This window comes from Syngnathus acus, chromosome 2, assembly GCF_901709675.1.
Source record: "Syngnathus acus chromosome 2, fSynAcu1.2, whole genome shotgun sequence".
Classification (NCBI taxonomy): domain Eukaryota; kingdom Metazoa; phylum Chordata; class Actinopteri; order Syngnathiformes; family Syngnathidae; genus Syngnathus; species Syngnathus acus.
The window spans coordinates 3039944-3058900 of NC_051088.1; the positions used below are offsets into that span (position 1 = coordinate 3039944).

General features: G+C 46.8%; 1 protein-coding gene across 4 annotated transcripts in view; it reads left to right on the forward strand.

The window, feature by feature from the left end:
* The first annotated feature begins 2578 nt into the window (after positions 1–2578).
* The window catches only part of dtx3 (deltex E3 ubiquitin ligase 3), a 37327-nt gene continuing 20948 nt past the window's right edge, over positions 2579–18957 (forward strand). For all 4 annotated transcript variants that reach the window (XM_037245924.1, XM_037245925.1, XM_037245926.1 and 1 more), the window contains exons 1-2: positions 2579–3146; positions 3367–4163. In XM_037245924.1, the coding sequence (XP_037101819.1) occupies positions 3134–3146; positions 3367–4163 (810 nt within the window). In that variant the 5' untranslated portion in view covers positions 2579–3133. The remainder of the gene's footprint in view (positions 3147–3366; positions 4164–18957) is intronic.

Consider the following 18957-nt stretch of genomic DNA (forward strand, 5'->3'; position numbering starts at 1 on the left):
CGTAGTTTGGACACCCCTGGTATAGGGGGTTGGCTTGGATGGTTATGCTCTTTTCGCCCCCGGGTGTCGGTCAGAACACAGGAGGGAAGACGTGGTTCAGTTTTGATTGCTTTACTGAATTATCGGCAGAAAAGTAACAGGCACTGTGGCTCATAGGGGCATACAGGCAAACTGGGAAAAGGGTATAGGCACACGTTTGGTCATAAGGATGTGAGAGCAGGTGTGTGTAGTGTACATGGGTGAGTCTTTGGGTGTGTGAAATGTGATTCTTGTGTGTGTGATTATTGTATGAAGTCAAAGTCAAAGTCTGCTTTATTGTCAATCTCTTCACATGCCAAGACACACAAAGAAATCGAAATTACGTTTCCCCTATCCCACGGTGACAAAACATAGTACACGACATACATACAAGCAAACAACACAAAATGAAAACAAGAAGGCACAAACAATGAATAATAAGAGTGATGAATAAATAATAAATAAACAAATAACACAATAAATAAGCGGAGCAAAACGGAGCAAGTGTGCATACAGCAGACAGTCAGAATACAGCGCAAAAGTACAGGACGCTACGCAGAAGGGGGGAGAGAGTTCAGGATCCTAACAGCCTGGAGTATGAAGCTGTTGGTGAGTCTGGTGGTGCGGGAGCGCAGGCTCCTGTACCAGAGTTTGTGTTTCCAACCCCTTCTCTTCCCAGCGTACCCCTCCATAGGTGGTGGTTTCGTCCCACTCTGGCATTGAAGTCTCCAAGCAGGATTAGCTTATCCTCCTTGGGGACTTCCGATAGGACTTTGTCTAGGTCAGCGTAGAAGGCCTCCTTAACTTCGTCCTGTGCATCAAGTGTTGGTGCATAGGCACTAATGACCGTGGCCATCTGATTGTTGGCAAGCATCAGGCGCATGGTCATTAGGCGCTCGTTAATGCCCACAGGGAGTTCATGGAGGTGGTTGATGAGGCGGTTCTTGATAGCAAAACCCACACCATGGATTCTTGGCTCAGTTGCAGGTTTTCCTTTCCAAAAGAAAGTATATCCACCTTTTTCCTCCTTCAGCTGCCCTTCATCTGCTAGTCGGGTCTCGGAGAGTGCTGCGATGTCGATCTAGAACTTCCTTAGCTCTCTGGAGATGATGGCAGTTCGCCTTTCAGGTCGATCACTGGCTTGGTTGTCCGTTAGGGTCCGCACGTTCCAGGCTCCAATGTGTACATGTTTTTGTTTCTGACCGCGTGATGGTGATCCCTCTGGATGCGGTATTCCAGACAGGATTTTGTGAGGCAGGCTATGTTTAGGGTACCTTTTCTAACCCCCTCCCCTAAATGGGGTGAGCAGAGTGGATCCTAAATAGGGCTGCTCAGTCATGGGTGCAGCTGCCGAGAAGCTCTTCTGCCTCAGTCCAAGAACTTAACGACTGAATCTAACACCAACCGCCTGTGTGCCAGGTTGTGGCTAGGGGCTGCCAGACCTCACTGTCCTGCCCCCGTTACCACTTCCTGATCGCCACAGGACTTTGTTGTCCAGGATGTAAAATGGAATACGTTCCCTTCAGGAGGACGCCTGCGCATGTCACGTCTTTAGCGTGGGGAGACTGATGCGCCTGCAGCCACCACACGGTCCTTGGCAGAAAGGGGCCGGGATCCAATGGCATGGGTCTATGACGATTGGAGACCACCCTCTGTTGCAGCCTTCGTCCGCCTTCAGTGCCGTTGTGACTCACAGTGTCATCCTCCGCCACTCTCACCGTTGAGGTCTTTGGATCGCACTTTGTCTGGAACCTCCCCTTCGACCTTACCGCCATGGTTGAACCTACCAGGAGCCGAGACTCCAGACGGCATCGCTTTTAGGTTCATCGGAACACGCAAGGCTCTCCACCACGGCAAGGTGGCGATCCATGGAGAACCCACGGGCACTAGGAAGCTCTCAAGGACCATAAAAATAGCTCACCAGTGAAGTGATCATTTGAAAATTTAAAAATTTACAGAGGTTTACAGAAACAAAGTGTTTCACCTGGCCCATTTGCGATCACCAACTAACCAACAGCTGTGTATGTGTCATGACAGCGACTAGGTTTTTGGGCGAAAAAAATATTTTTCTTTACCTGCGAGGAGCATTTCCACGTACAGAGAGGACTTGGAGTTGACGCACCGATGATGTGTGAATGTGTGCGCGCGCGTGTTTACAGATGCGCGCGTGTTTACAGATGTGTGTGCGTGCGTAAGTCCAGTTTTAGAAAGAGTGGACCGTGAACGTTGCAAGTGGATGCACACAACTAAATATTCAGCAACATGTTTTCGTCGGTAATTTGTCAGTTGTTTGTAAAAGCAGTAAGCTTCATATTTGGTGCAGATAAGTACAGTTTTAGAAAAAGCGGAGCGTGAACGTGTCAAGTGCATGCACACAACAAAATACCCAGAAACGCGGTTTCATCGGTAATTTGTCCGTTATTTATAAAAACAGTAAGCGTCATATTTGGTACATATTTGTCCTAAATTTAAATTTATAAAGTGTGCCATTATTTGACGGTCAGCATCGTCACGGAAAGCCAGCCGCCCCTCCAGCCAATCACATCAACACTGACGAACTTCCGGGTACGTTTTTTTTTGCGTTCGAGGCTTGGCCGCAGTATTTTTTTTGTTCTAACCAAGGAAGTTTTAAATGTACAAAATTACGTGTCTAGGGCTCTGTGTCGCATCGTAAAAAGTCCAAAGACTTTATCAGCAGAAGTGACGGTTCCATTTTTGAGAAGCACAAGAGTTCAATTTTGGACGCCAACTCGTGGCAATACAAGACAACGCGCTTTTAAAGCGCACCACCAGCCCCCGCCTTCTCCTCCTCGCTGTCAGGCGTTAGCTTCACTGGCTAGCAAGGCTCGCCCCTACCTTAAGGATCAAAACAAACAAATGACAGCGGAGCTCAGCTAGCGAGTACAAGACAAGGTGCAGATAATAACTTAAAAGTATTGTTGGATATCACTAGGAAAACTGACGGCTGAACCGATGTTGCGAAATCGCTAAGTCTTCCGTCGAAGAATGGCGGACCACCGAGCAACTGCGATAACATTGACTTCTCCGTACAATCGTCGCGTCTTGCTCGCCTTTTCTCGCCCGCTGGAAGCCTCCGTTGCCATTGAGAGGATTTATGGGCTCACAAGGTAACGGCAGTTTATGTTTGCGTGTACGCGAGTGCGTTGTTAAGCCAGTGAGTCATGTATTGTTTACAGCTGCCGTTCGTGATCAGCTGATCGCAGTTCGTGTTGCGTGTCAGTTGTTTCTTACGTGGCGCCACGCACAAATGTGACATGTGAAGCCCAGACGACAGAATGCAACGTGTACTGGACACCATTTGTATTTGTGGACCCACTTTATGTGCAGTTTCATCTGAAGAGATGAGCGTGCGTGCCGGCCAGGGAAGTGATGAGGTGCTGGTGTCACAGGCTGTGTGGGACTACCTGGCCGCCGCTGGCAGGCCCTGGCTTCTCGACTTCCAGCACAAGCAGGGCATGACCGCTGGCATCGTCCGGCGAGGTGAGAGGGGGGGCTGCTGTGCGGTGAGGCTGCAGCCAGTGTCCGGTGCCAGGCGCGCTGGTGTGGCGGACGCTCCCGTTTCCAGCGAGACTCGCAAAGCCTTCATTGATCTGTGCCGCTCTGCCCGCAAGGAGATGAGCAAGCAGGAGGGCGTCCCCAAGAGGAAGAGGGCCCTGCTGCCCTGTGTGGGGGTCCTGGAGCCAAACGGGGAGGGGAACCTGCTTCAACTGCCAACCCAGCCCCAGTCCCGTCGCTCTCAGAGACAGCAGCAGCAGAAGTTCCGCAAGGCTGCAGAAGAAGAGGCCTTCTCCGTGCTCCACGAGGCAGCCCAACGTAAAGACTGTGGAGCATCGTCCCACGGCGAGGCGGATGACAATACATCTTGCTCCATCTGCATGGGGGACATTGTAGACAAGACTACCCTGGAGAAGTGTGGCCACTCCTTCTGCCGCTGTTGCCTGGATCAAGCTTTCAAGGTGAAGAGGGCCTGTCCTGTGTGTCGTCTCGTTTACGGCCAGCTGATCGGTAACCAGCCTGCCAATGGCACCATGATTGTCGAGCGGGATCCCGCCCTGCAGCTCCCAGGTCATGAAGGCTACGGGTGTATCTGCATCATTTACAGCTTCCCTCCTGGCTTACAGGCGGTGAGTAAACTTATATTTTTCCATGGAAAAGAAATCTGTGGTGGACCAAGGTGTGTGAATCGCAGTCTTTCTTAGAGATTTTTGGGGCTGATCAGCAAGTTTACACTGCGTTCCAAATTATTATGCATAAAGCGTGTAGGAGTGCTAAGGTAGGAAATATTTTGTTTGTCAGTTAAACTCCTAGATGGTGATGTGTGTCAGTCAGGGCTTTTTATATCACTGAAACCAATTGCAGACACTGCTGCTAATTAGCTTGGCAGGTAAGTCCAATTAAAGGGGGAAACTACTTGTCCTGTCGTAGTAGCAGATACTTTTTTGAAGCAGTTGGTGCCGCCAACGTGCCCCGAACAACAAGATGCAGGGTCCTTCAGAGGTTTGCAGCTGTGCGTAAGCCATCCTTTTGACCTCCCCTATCTGCACACAAGCAGAAACGGCTCCAGTAAGCCAAATAATACATGAAAACTGTTTTGTTCACTGATGAATGCCGTGTAACCCTGGACGGTCCAGATGGATGGAGTTGTGGATGGTTGATTGACAGTCACCCCATGCAACTAAGGCTACGGTGCCAACAAGGAGGTGGTAGAGTGATGTTTTGTGTTGGAATCTTCGGGAGAGAGATTGTCAGCCCCTTTCGGATCCCTGGATGAATTTTCGTATGAATATCGATCAACAATAATGTGAGTACAGTAGAGTACCGTATTTTCCGCCCTAAAAGGCGCACCGGGTTATAAGGCGCACCTTCAATGAACGGCCCATTTTAAAACTTTGTCCATATATAAGGCGCACCGGATTATAAGGCGCATAAAATAGAAGCTATACTGCATCAAACTGAGGTTGACTAGGGTTGCGGTATGCATCCACTAGCCAATAACCAACGAGCCCTCTGTAAACAATCGCGTTTCTCAAACGATCTCCTATAAAATGATCAGAACTGACTAAAGTTCGATCTAACGCATTGGTACTACTTACCTATGTTTCCCTTCCATATCGATCCGTAGATTTACTCGAAACATTAACAGAGCAGCCTATTTTGACATGAAATAGCCTGGTACGTATAGCAGCTATCGCAATAGCATTAGCCATCCGCAAAGTCTCACGAGCCTCAGCTCGCAATCTCCCATGAGCCTCAGCAAAGTGTAAACAATCGCGTTTCTCAAACGATCTCCTATAAAATGATCGGAACTGACTAAAGTTCGATCTAACGCATTGGTACTACTTACCTATGTTTCCCTTCCATATCGATCCGTAGATTTACTCGAAACATTAACAGAGCAGCCTATTTTGACATGAAATAGCCTGGTACGTATAGCAGCTATCGCAATAGCATTAGCCATCCGCAAAGTCTCACGAGCCTCAGCTCGCAATCTCCCATGAGCCTCAGCAAAGTGTAAACAATCGCGTTTCTCAAACGATCTCCTATAAAATGATCGGAACTGACTAAAGTTCGATCTAACGCATTGGTACTACTTACCTATGTTTCCCTTCCATATCGATCCGTAGATTTACTCGAAACATTAACAGAGCAGCCTATTTTGACATGAAATAGCCTCGCGGGTACAACAGCTATTCGGTGACGCCCCCTGACTACAGTTGCCGTAATGCTGGGAAGCGATGCGACCTTGTAATTTACTAGTCGTACTAAAACGTACTGAAACATTTTGGCAGAGCACTGTGTACAACCAGTATGGATCAACAAATTCATCAGTTGATCCATATATAAGGCGCACTGGCCTATAAGGCGCACTGTCGGCTTTTGAGAAAATTTTTGGTTTTTATGTGCGCCTTTTAGGGCGGAAAATACGGTACATGGTTAAACAGTAGAATAAAGTACAACCGAACTCCCTTTCTTGCTCCCGTGACGTTTTTTTTTTTGTTTACCATAAATTATGGCATGCATGCGCCCTATGATGCGGTGCGCCCTATGTGTGTGTTAAATACAGGGATGAGAATCTTACGCGGATCCGCGGATTTCCGTGTTTTGTTCCGTCGGGAGTATCATTTTCGTGAATCGTGTAGATCCGTTGAGAAAATTGATTTTATATGGCGGCGGGGCGGCTGGCAGCAGTGTTGCGACAACAGCCGCCTTATTTTCTGCAGCATTTTGGCGCTACTTTCGTCACATCATTTGCCTACTCATTTGCCTAATTAGCAAAAGTTTTAGCCAGCATGGCGAAAGTGTTGGAGAAAAAAGACGAGGATCGTGCAAGGGAAATACACAAGTCGAACGGGATCAGGAACTGCTTCAGATGGGCATGGCTCGAGAGCAGCGTCATCTTACAACTCGGAACACAAAGACGCTCTTAAAGCAATGCGACAGTGAGCCCCCGGTGCGCTGCGGTTGCGCGATCAGACTAAATTAAGCTCCCTGCGCACTGAGGTCCACTTAAATTTTGGAAAGTACATCAGGACTTTAAAAATATTTTCTAAATTTCAGCGACGGCTCTGTCACAATAATGCGATCAGCGCGGTGCAGTTGCGCGGTCGGCGACGCGCTACGTTTGCGCGTTCGGCGGAGCGCTGCAGTTGCGCAATCGGACAAAATTAAGCTCCCTGCGCACTTAAGTCCACTTGAATTTTGGAAAGTACATCAGGAGTTGAAAAATATTTTCTAAATTTCAGCGACGGCTCTCACAATAATGCGATCAGCGCGGTGCAGTTACGCGGTCGGCGACGCGTTACGGTTGCGCGTTCGGCGATGCGCTGCAGTTGCGCGATCGGACAAAAATGCGCAAATGAAAAAATGCTTAAAAAAGTCTTGGAACGGATTAAAATCTTTTCCATTATTTGTAATGGGAAAAATAGATTCGGAATTCGACCGATTCGCTTCTCGAACCGCCTTCTGGAACGGATTGTGGTCGAAAACCGAGGCTTGACTGTATTATATATTCACCTTGGTAGCCCACCAAGCAGGAATATTTTTTTAACAAAACTGTTGAAATTGAGTGATGAAATTAATGGTTTTGGGGTTGCTATACTGACAAAGTCCAGGAATTTCCAGGGACCTTTTCCCCCTGAGCCCCCTCCGGGGTGTTGCCCCTGGCCCCCTGCGGCCCCCAATGGGGGCCTGTGGGCCCTGTGGCCCCCAATAGGGGCCTGTGGGCCCTACGGCCCCCCTGGCCCACTGCGGCCCCCATTGGGGGTGCCTGCAGCCCATGGCCCCCTGCGGCAAGTGGGGGGGGGCACAGGCCCCCCAGTGGGGCATGCGGCCCCCAGACCCCGGCTACTTTTCAGTGTTTTTTTTCATTTGCCGTTCTCATCCCTGTAAATACAGTACCAGCTCAGTGGCCTAGTGGTAGAGTGTCCGCCCTGAGACTGGAAGGTTGTGGGTTCAAACCCTGGCCGGGTCATACCAAAGACTATAAAAATGGGACCCATTGCCTCCCTGCTTGGCACTCAGCATTAAGGGTTGGAATTGGGGGGTTAGATCACCAAAATGATTCCCGAGCGCGGCACCGCTGCTGCTCACTGCTCCCCTCTCCCCCAGGGGATGGATCAAAATCACATGGGGATGGGTTAAATGCAGAGGACAAATTTCACCACACCCAGATGTGTGTGTGACGATCATTGGGACTTTAACTTTAACTTTAACTTTAATGGCACACATAACTGAGACTGCGCCTTTTAGTACAGTGCGCCCTTTGGTTGTGAAATTACGGTAGATACCGTCCAAAAACGGACAAATTCAATGCACGTTCAGAAGCTCCTTTTGAACAAGGGGTCCTATGTTCAAATGTAACTTCACCTATAATTAAGTTTTGATTTGAATCATGTTTGATTTCAGTTACCGTTCAGTTTGTAACCTACAAATCTGCAAATGCTCATAATTTCACAAATGACCGTTTTTTGTTCTTTATAAAAAAAGTGTTTGGAAACTGTCGTGCATAATAATTTGGAACATTGCATTTTGAGTGTTTTATGTTGTAAAAATATACCGTTATCATTGGGTGGTGTGTTCAAAAACATTTAAATTGTACTCTAATAATTGATGACTGGGAAATTATAATGACTGCAATTCATATAAGTAATTTGGGAAAATCTGAGAAAATGTATGTTTTGCAGAATAATTTGGAACGCAGTGTAAATAAACCAAGCGCTGACATTACAAAATAGAGCAAAATAACTGACTTATTTTCTGCATATAGCGTAATAGAAGATGCTGTTTTTTGCATTGAAATAAGACTGTGGGGGTCGTCTTACATTCGGGGTCTAGACATTATACCCATTCACAACGCTAGCTGGCGCCAGATATCTTTAAAGCGAATGCTGAACTTAACTCCCCAGGCCAAAGCGAACCCCTGTCACGAAGAATAAAAATAAAAATAGCGGTAGCACGAAGAAGAAAAATAAAAAATAGCAGGAAGAAAATAAGAGAAGAGACAACAGAAAATGGAGAAACAGTAGGTTGATTCACAATTCAAAAACCAGAAGCCATTCATTTACAAATGTGATTGTACTTTAGTTTACATATTTAAATGTTCAGATATTCAGATGTGATAGACAGTTTTTGCATGATTTGAATGAGGCAAAATACCATGCTTTTTCTCTTGAATATATTGTTATAATCATTTGTTTCAGATGTACTGTAATTATTTTCTGTATAAAAATTAAATTTGGTATCCAAAAAGTCTTTTTTTAAACTTGAGTCTTGAAAAAGAGGGGGTCGTCTTATAATCAGGGTCGTCTTCTATTCGGGCCAATACGGTACTTGTGTAACGTGTATACAAAGTATAAACACTGTTTTCTCAAGCATCTTTGTCATTTAAAAAATAGCCAAGTATAAACTTTGAATGATACCATAACAAAAAACAACATAAGTTTAAAACATGTAAGCAACAAGTGATTGAGTCAAAATAAAATATAACAATCAGGGTTTCTTCCAGAAAACTTGCTAAGCCTTGTGGTAGAAAGGTCGACCGGGTTCATAATAGATATTTCATTTTAGTCAGTGTACAGCAGGTGTGTCAAACTTATTTTTGTCGTGGGCCGGATCGTAGTCATAGTTTGCTTCAAAGGGCAATTAAAATTGTCAACCCAAATAAATGTATGAACGTTTCATTTTGTATATATAGTATAGGCCAGTGGTCCCCAACCTTTTTTGCGCCACGGACCGGTTACATGTCAGAAATATTTTCGCGGACCGGCATTTATATAAATAAATAATACATTTATATAAATAAATAAATAAATAATACATTTATAATAAATATATAAATACGATGAAATAAAATGATACGACTGACATAAAAACAAGTACAAATGACAAAAATAAAACTCACCATTACGTTGAATTAGTGGGAGCACTGAGTTTGTTTCTCAGAAACGAGCCGGTCCCATCTAGACGTAATCTGAGACAATGACACCCGAAGTGATTAAGGTTTGTCTTTTATTGCAGGATGCTTGGTCTCCATGTGTTGAAGCAGTTTTGAATGCTTCATTGCCTGGTTAGTTAGCCTGTCGCCACATACCGTAATTTTCGGACTATAAGTCGCGTTTCTTTTCATAGTTTGGGTGGGGGGGCGACTTATACTCAGGAGCGACTTATATGTTTTTTTTCAAAAATTTAAAAAAAAAAAAAAAAAAAAATGAAACCGCGATAAACGAACCGCACTGTAGCAAGGGATTACTGTAATTTGAATTTCAAGTGACGTCAGCAGCGCGACGTCAGCAGCGCGACGTGTTGTTGTTTACATAAAGGACAAAGATTGACTCGACGGAGCTCTCTTTCACTTCCGTGGATTGAAGTCGGGGGCCGGCGCTCGGCCGGGTGGCTGTCCAGGGACGGTGGATGGGGCTCGGACAATGCTTTTATGCACGCCCGGTCGTACTCTACCGAGCTGTCTTTCACCTCCGTGGATGGAAGTCGAGGGCCGGCGCTCGGCCGGGTGGCTGTCCGGGGACGGTGTATGGGGCTCGGTCATGGCTTTTACGCACGCCCGGTCCTATTCTATGGAGCTCTCTTCCATTTCCGTGGCTGGAAGTCCACGCCGCCACACGCCTGGAAGTTTGTTTTGTTAAATAAAGAGCCGTTTACCAAACCCACGTCTTTCCTTGAACTTTGTTAACGCTACAATATAGTTATATAGTAGATCTGTGGAATAACGACGAGGCTGACGTCAGGGCGCACGCACGCGCGGCGTTGTTGACAAAGGACGAGGAATTTGATCGATGGATTTAATGATTTAGAGTGCACAGATGGTTTGATAACATTATTGCTTATATAATAGTTATTTGATATATAATTTATATATCGTTATATGGGCCTGTGGAATATTTTGAAGTGCAAGAGCCGTCAGCGGCGCGCACGCATTGTTGACAAAGGACGATTGATGGATTTAATGAATTGGAGTGACACAGATGGTTTTATTAACGTGTTATTTATGTAATAGTTTTTTTAATAACTCTGAATTTTACGTCAGGGCCGTTCTCAGCTCTTAGTTTGTGTTTATGTCACGTTAGCATACCTATCGTCTATGGAGCTCTCTTCCATTTCCGTGGCTGGAAGTCCACGCCGCCACACGCCTGGAAGTTTGTTTTGTTAAATAAAGAGCCGTTTACCAAACCCACGTCTTTCCTTGAACTTTGTTAACGCTACAATATAGTTATATAGTAGATCTGTGGAATAACAACGAGGCTGACGTCAGGGCGCACGCACGCGCGCCGTTGTTGACAAAGGACGAGGAATTTGATCGATGGATTTAATGATTTAGAGTGCACTGATGGTTTGATAACATTATTGCTTATATAATAGTTATTTGATATATAATTTATATATCGTTATATGGGCCTGTGGAATATTTTGAAGTGCAAGAGCCGTCAGCGGCGCGCACGCATTGTTGACAAAGGACGATTGATGGATTTAATGAATTGGAGTGACAGATGGTTTTATTAACGTGTTATTTATGTAATAGTTTTTTGAATAACTCTGAATTTTACGTCAGGGCCGTTCTCAGCTCTTAGTTTGTGTTTGTCACGTTAGCATACCTATCGTTTAGCCTGTTGTTGCTCGTTCATGACTGTTCTTGGTGTTGGATTTTGTCGAATAGATTGCCCCCCAAAATGCGACTTATACTCCGGAGCGACTTATATATGTTTTTTTTTCACTTTTTTGGACATTTTATGGCTGGTGCGACTTATACTCGGGTGCGACTTATAGTCCGAAAATTACGGTATTAGCTTTGCGGGCTCGACTGGGGAAACATGTCACGTGACCGGGACGAGTGTCTTGACCTGAAATAATTGATCGTCGATAATTCTTTTTTTTTTCTGTGCGGCTTGGCGGCCCGGTACCAAGTGACCCACGGACCGGTACCGGTCCGCGGCCCGGTGGTTGGGGACCACTGGTATAGGCCACACAACAAACTGATGAATAACTGGTTTTCAAAAAAGAGACTAATAAAAACTGTTCAAATATTTAACAATGAAATATTGAAATCAAATCAAACATTTAAAAATAAAAATTATTTAAAAAGATGAATGTAATAAAAATGGCAAAAAAGACTAATAAAAACTGTGCAAATATTTAACAATGAAATATTGAAATCAAATCAAATATTTAAAAATAAAAATTATTTAAAAAGATGAATGGTAATAAAAATTGCTAACACCTCTATTTTTAGAAGTGAAAACAATTAGAAATTTTGGAATTGACATATAGGAGACCCTTTATGAAGAATAAAATATATGGACCTAGTTTTCCCTCGCCCGGACGTGGGTCGCTCGGGTCCCGCTCTGGAGCCAGGCCTGGAGTAGGGGCTTGAAGGCGTTGCGTCTGGTGGCCGGGCCTTTGCCTATGGGGCCCGGCCGGGCACAGCCTGAAAAGAAAACGTGGGTCCCCCTTCCCACGGGCTCACCACCTGTAGGAGGGGCCAAAGGGGTCGGGTGCAAAGCAAGCTGGGCGGCGGCCAAAGGCGGGGACCTTGGCGGTTCCGATCCTCGGCTGCAGAAGCTGGCTCTTGAGACATGGAATGTCACCTCTCTAGCTGGGAAAGAGCCCGAGCTGGTGTGTGAGGCAGAAAAGTTCCGACTAGACATAGTCGGACTTGCCTCCATACATAGCTTGGGCTCTGGTACTAGCCCTCTCGAGAGGGGCTGGACTCTCTTCCACTCTGGAGTTGCCCACGGTGCGAGACGTCGAGCAGGTGTGGGCATACTTATTGCCCCCCGGCTGGGCACCTGCACATTGGGATTCACCCCGGTGAACGAGAGGGTAGCCTCCCTCCGACTTCGGGTGGGGGGGGATGGGCCCTGACTATTGTTTGTGCCTATGCACTGAACAGCAGCTCAGAGTACCCACCCTTTTTGAGGTCCTTAGAAGAAGTGCTGGAGAGCACTCCTTCTGGGGACTCTATCGTTCTACTGGGTGACTCCAATGTTCACGTGGGCAATGACAGTGAGACCTGGAAGGGTGTAATTGGGAGGAACCCCCCCCCCCCCCACCCCCCGATCTGAACCCGAGCGGTGTTCTATTGTTGGACTTCTGTGCTCGACACGAATTGTCAATAATGAACACCATGTTTAAACATAAGGGTGTTCATGTGTGCACTTGGCACCAGGACACCCTAGGCCGCAGTTCGATGATCGACTTTGTAGTCGTGTCATTGGATTTGTGGCCGCATGTTTTGGACACTTTGGTGAAGAGAGGGGCGGAGCTGTCAACTGATAACCACCTGGTGGTGGGTTGGCTCCGATGGTGGGTGGCAAGTGTATTTTAACGTCATGGGTTTCCACACTTGAAAAGGAAGGACTTGATCAGACTGGGATTTCACTCTTTGTTCGGGTTTTTATTGAGCCAAACAATCAAGGTGAAAACCTTTAAACCAGGGCTGTGGACTCGGTCGGATTTTTGCACCGAGTCCGAGTCCGGCCTCTTGACCATGAGTCCGAGTCCGGCTGTCCATTTTTTCTGTTAATTCATGTGACTGCTTAGTCTTTATTCAAGGCTAATTTAGATCAAAATCTAAATAATTACAACAGTTTTGTGATGGCTTTGTCTTTATTAAACATATAAACGAATACAATAAACAGATACTTTCAAGTTTTAATCATTAATTACACCATTATAGCTCAGACATTTATCTAAACACAAATAATTAGTGACGACCCCTTATTTGGAAAGCGAAAAACCCATGTCGTACGGCGTCAGCACTATGTTGTTTTCAATAAAAACATGAAGAACTCACGTTTGCGTCAGTCAATTTTAATTTTTATAAAGGATTATTCTCATTTGATGTCTTTAAATTCATCCGCGTTCTGCCATTGAAGCGGGGTGCATTCAAAGACCAGTCGTACAGACGGAACACTCATTCACTTCACCAAAACGCAACAATATAATTACGTGAGCTCTTTGCATAAACCTCGATGCAAAGAAACTCCTCTTTTTGGGTACAGGCTACAAGGAGTATATATTACAAAGGAGACTTTATACTTAATTGTGATCATCATTCATCCATCCATTTTATTTTATTACTCAGGTATTTTCAAAGCAAATTAATATTGTTGCATTTATTAATTTGCTTTAACATGACAGCGCAATATAATTAAAAGCTGACACGATAGCAATGTCAAACGTGTTCATTTAAGAAAAAGCCACACACGTTTTGTGATCAAATCTTTCATAACGAGAATGATTTGAGTGAATTGATTTTACAATTTTTATCCCCCCTCCCCACCATCTGTCACTTTGCTTGGGACAAAAGGAGCCTTCAGAACTGAAATTTCTTCTCAATTATTCAATCAAATCAATTCACTCATCATTCTCGTTATGAAAGATTTGATCACAAAACGTTTCCGTCTGTACGACTGGTCTTTGAATGCACCCCGCTTCAATGGCAGAACGCGGATGAATTTAAAGACATCAAATGAGAATAATCCTTTATAAAAATTAAAATTGACTGACGCAAACATGAGTTCTTCATGTTTTTATTGAAAACAACATAGTGTTGACGCCGTACGACATCGGTTTTTCGCTATAATTCGGTATAATTCGAGGTAGTCCACCCTCACCCAAAGTTAAGGTTTCATGGGAATATTATTGTCATAATTGTCTGGACCATATATGATAATTGTTTAATGGTAGTTATTGATAGATCTTGAAGATGTCAAGTTATAGGTGCATAAGACTATGTTGTTCATGCATATAGCACGTTCATTGTAAGAGGGGAAGAGATGTGTATTTTGGGCTAACTCAAATTCCGTAGTAGAAAAACCCCGGAAGTGGGATGGGCATTCTGTGTTGTTCTGGTACGCCCTGTGAACGCACTGTGAGTAAGGAATAAAGCAGTTATCATTCACGTCGTTGTCCGACCTATTCTTGCTATCTAAGAACCTGGAAAATAGTAAGGATATAACATATATCACGTGTCATTACGACGAGTTTGGTGGAGTTTTTACTGCTTCTTCCAACTCCTACCGCGCTGACTGTAACCTGACACTCTCTGGCTGTGTCTTGCCTCTTTTTTTTATTGTCGGACTCGGTGGACTCGGTCAAAATCAGCACAGAGTCCGAGTCCGGCAAAAATGACCGAGTCCGACCGAGTCCGAGTCCCCGAGTCCGAACCGAGTCCACAGCCCTGCTTTAAACCACATCCAAAAAATGGATGAGTTTAAACAAAAGGTACAATTTTCTTCCAGATAAAACAATGCAACTTAGTGTTCTTTAACACTTTAACACAAACCAATAAACAATGTAGATAAAGTTCAGTTCTTTTTACTGAAAGAAAGAAAGAAAGAAAGAAAAGGTCTTGAACATAAAAGTATTCTTTCAAACAAAAGTCAATCTACAACTTAATGCTTGTCATAAAGACAACACATTCTCCAGACCAACTGTAATGCAATCAGTGCTCTAAATGGTTAACTAAATGAGTCCAGATGAGAACTGTGAGCTCACCGGTAGTCCCTTTGCTCTCCTCTTCCCATGAGTTTTTTCCTTTCTCCGTGGAGCTTAGTGCGGTTCGCTGCTACTGCTGTGTTGCTCGCTGATCAAAAGGATTGTGTTGTTTGCTGCTGCTTTCGCTGCTGCTCACTGGACAAGAGGATTGTGTTGTTTGCTGCTTATGAACCCTGGTGTGTGCGTGCTCCCAATCAGGATAAATTGCGCTCAGCTGTTGAGGCGCTCTGAGGAGCTCCACTGCGTGCTGCGCGTTCACGTCGTACACCTGCAGTGACCCCTTGTGGTCACATGCACCCACAGACAGGTGCGCACCTCCCAGGTCGCCGCAACAAACATGCCGGTCCGACCTGGCAGACCCAAACGTACTGTGAGGGTCTGCTGTGACGTCTGGCAGAATCCCCTGTCAGGAAGAGCTTCAACTCCCACCTCCGTCAGAGCTTTTCCCACGTCCCGGAGGAGGCGGGGTCCATTGAGTCCGAGTGGACCATGTTCCGTGCCTCCATTGTTGAGGCAGCTGACCGTAGCTATAGCCGTAAGGTGGTCGGTGCCTGTCGTGGCGGCAATCCTCGAACCCGCTGGTGGACACCGGTGGTAAGGGATGCCGTCAAGCTGAAGGAGTCCTATCGGGCCGTTTTGGCCTGTGGGACTCCGGAGGCAGCCGACAGGTACCGGATGGCCAAGCGGAAAGCGGCTTCTGCCGGGTGTGGGAGGAGTTTGGCGAGGCCATAGAGAATGACTTCCGGACGGCTTTGAGGAAATTCTGGTCCACCATCCGGCGTCTCAGGAGGGGGAAGCAGTGCACCGTCAACACTGTTTACAGTGGAGATGGCGTGCTGCTGACCTCGACTCGGGACATCGTGAGTTGGTGGGGAGAATACTTTGAAGACCTCCTCAATTCCACCGACACGCCTTCCATTGTGGAAGCAGGGCCTGGAGACTCTGAGGTGGATTCTCCAATCTCTGGGGTCGAAGTCACTGAGGCAGTTAAAAAACTCCTCGGGGGCAAGGCCCCAGGGGTGGATGACATTCCCCCGGAGTTCTTAAAGGCTCTGGATGTTGTGGGATTGTCCTGGCTGACACGCCTCTGCAACATTGCATGGACATCAGGGACAGTGCCTCTGGATTGGCAGACTGGGGCGGTGGTTCCCCCCTTTAAGAAGGGGGACCGGAGGGTGTGTTCCAACTAGAGAGAAATCACACTCCTCAGCCTCCCTGGTAAGGTCTATTCAGGGGTGCTGGAGAGGAGGGTCCGTCGGGAGGTCGAACCTTGGATTCAGGCGGAGCAGTGTGGTTTTCGTCCTGGCCTTGGAACAGTGGACCAGCTCTATACCCTCGGCAGGATCCTCGAGGGGGCATGGGAGTTCGCTCAACAAATTCCACATGTGTTTTGTGGACTTGGAGAAGGCGTTCGACCGTGTCCCTCAGGAAGTTCTGTGGAGGGTGCTTCGGAAGTATGGGGTGCCGAGCCAACTGATAAGGCCGGTTCGGTCCCTGTATCAACGATGCCAGAGTCTGGTCCGCATTACCGGCAGTAAGTCGGATTCGTTCCCAGTGAGGGTTGGACTCCGCCAAGGCTGCCCTTTGTCACCGATTCTGTTCATAACTTTTATGGACAGAATTTCTAGGCGCAGCCGAGGTGTTGAGGGTGTCCGGTTTGGGGACCTCAGTATTGCGTCTCTGCTTTTTGCAGACGACGTGGTGCTGTTGGCTTCTTCAAACTGTGATCTCCAGCTCTCACTGGAGTGGTTCGCAGCCGAGTGTGAAGCGGTCAGGATGAGGGTCAGCACCTCCAAATCTGAGTCCATGTTCCTCGGTCGGAAAAGGGTGGAATGCCCTCTCCGGATCTGGGATGAGATCCTGCCCCAAGTCGAGGAGTTCAAGTATCTTGGGGTCTTGTTCATGAGTGAGGGCAGGATGGAGCGTGAGATCGACAGGCAGATCGATGCAGCGTCGGCAGTAATGCGGACTCTGTACCGGTCCGTCGTGGTGAAGAGAGAGTTGAGCCAAAAGGCAAAGCTCTCAATTTACCGGTCGATCTACGCTCCTACCCTCACCTATGGTCACGAGCTATGGGTCGTGACCGAAAAAAAAAGATCCCGGATACAAGCGGCCGAAATGAGTTTCCTCCGCAGGGTGTCTGGGCTCTCCCTTAGAGATAAGGTGAGAAGCTTGGTCATCCGGGAGAGACTTGGAGTAGAGACGCTGCTCCTCCACATTGAGAGGAGCCAGATGAGGTGGCTCGGGCATCTCATCAGGGTGCCTCCTGGAAGCCTCCCTGGGGAGGTGTTCCAGGCATGTCCCACCGGTAGGAGACCCCGTGGACGACCCAGGGCGTGCTGGAGAGACTATGTCTCTCAGCTGGCCTGGGAACGCCTTGGGATCCCCCGGGATGAGCTGGATGAAGTGGCTGGGGAGAGGGAAGTCTGGGAGTCCCTCCTAAAGCTGCTGCCCTAGCGATCCGACCCCGAATAAACGGAAGAAGCTGGATGGATGGATGGATGGATGGATGGAATTGACATAAATATTCGATGCACAATTTGTCTTTGCGGGCCACATAAAATGATGTGGCGGGCTGTATCTGGACCTCGGGCCTTGACTTTGACACCTGTGGTGTACAGTATTTACTTGTAGGCCTGTCACAGTAAAAAAAATTCCTGGGCATATATTTACCCAGAAACTGTCACAATAAACAATACATCCATCCATTTTCTGAACCGCTTAGTCCCCACGGGGGTCGCGGGTGTGCTGGAGCCTATCCCAGCCATCATCGGGCAGTAGGCGGGGGACACCCTGAACCGGTTGCCAGCCAGTCGCAGGGCACACACACAGAGACAAACAACTATTTGCACTCGCACTCACACCTAGGGACAATTTGGAGTGCTCAATCGGCCTACCAAGCATGTTTTTGGGATGTGGGAGGAAACCGGAGTGCCCGGAGAAAACCCACGCGGGCCCGGGGAGAACATGCAAACTCCACACAGGGAGGGCCGGAGGTGGAATCGAACCCGCAACCTCCTAACTGTGAGACGGACGTGCTACCCAGTGCTCCACCGAGCCGCCAATAAACAATAATAATAAACAATACAGTATATGTAATAATTTATTCAGCAGGTGAATCCAAAGTTAGCTAAAAGCTAACAATTTTCCAAGAACCCCATTGCGCCCAGTATTATTAGAGGTTGAAAACAGGCAAAAATACTACTTGGTAAATGGTGCTAATTGTGATCTGTTTGACTGACAACACACCACTTTCTTCAGTTGCACAGGTGACATAATGTGGATCCTACCAGACAAGTCCAAAGTTAGCTTAATGCTAATGACTTGGCTTGGCCCCGGTTGCTGCTTGTTTTAATAGTTCCCTATCAGCGGCAACAAGCTTGGCAACAGTGTGATCTTAACGTTGTAACAGACTAAAACTAAGATTTTATTAAGATAATAATAATAATAATTCATTAAATTTGTATAGCGCTTTTCAAACACCCAAAGACGCTTACAGGGAACAAGGCAAAGACATACATGAGGGGAGGGGGACGGGGAGGAAACAATCGGGTAAACTTAAGAAGAGAAAACCAGTTATGGGTAGGGGAGGTCATGCGCTTGGGAGAAGAGGTAAGTTTTTAGACGGGACTTAAATATGGGGAGTGTGGGTGAGTCACAGACAGACTGGGGGAGAGAGTTCCAGAGTCGGGGTGATGTGCAGGAAAAGGCTCTGTCACCGAAGGATTTGAGTTTGGATTTTGGGACTGTCAGACGCGAAGTATTGGAGGATCGGAGGGGACGGTTGGGGCAGTAGGGGACAAGGAGGTCGGATAGGTAAGTGGGAGCCAGGTGGTGAAGGGCTTTGAAGGTGAGGAGGAGTATCTTGAAGATGATAAGCTCCTTCATGGGGAGCCAGTGAAGAGAGTG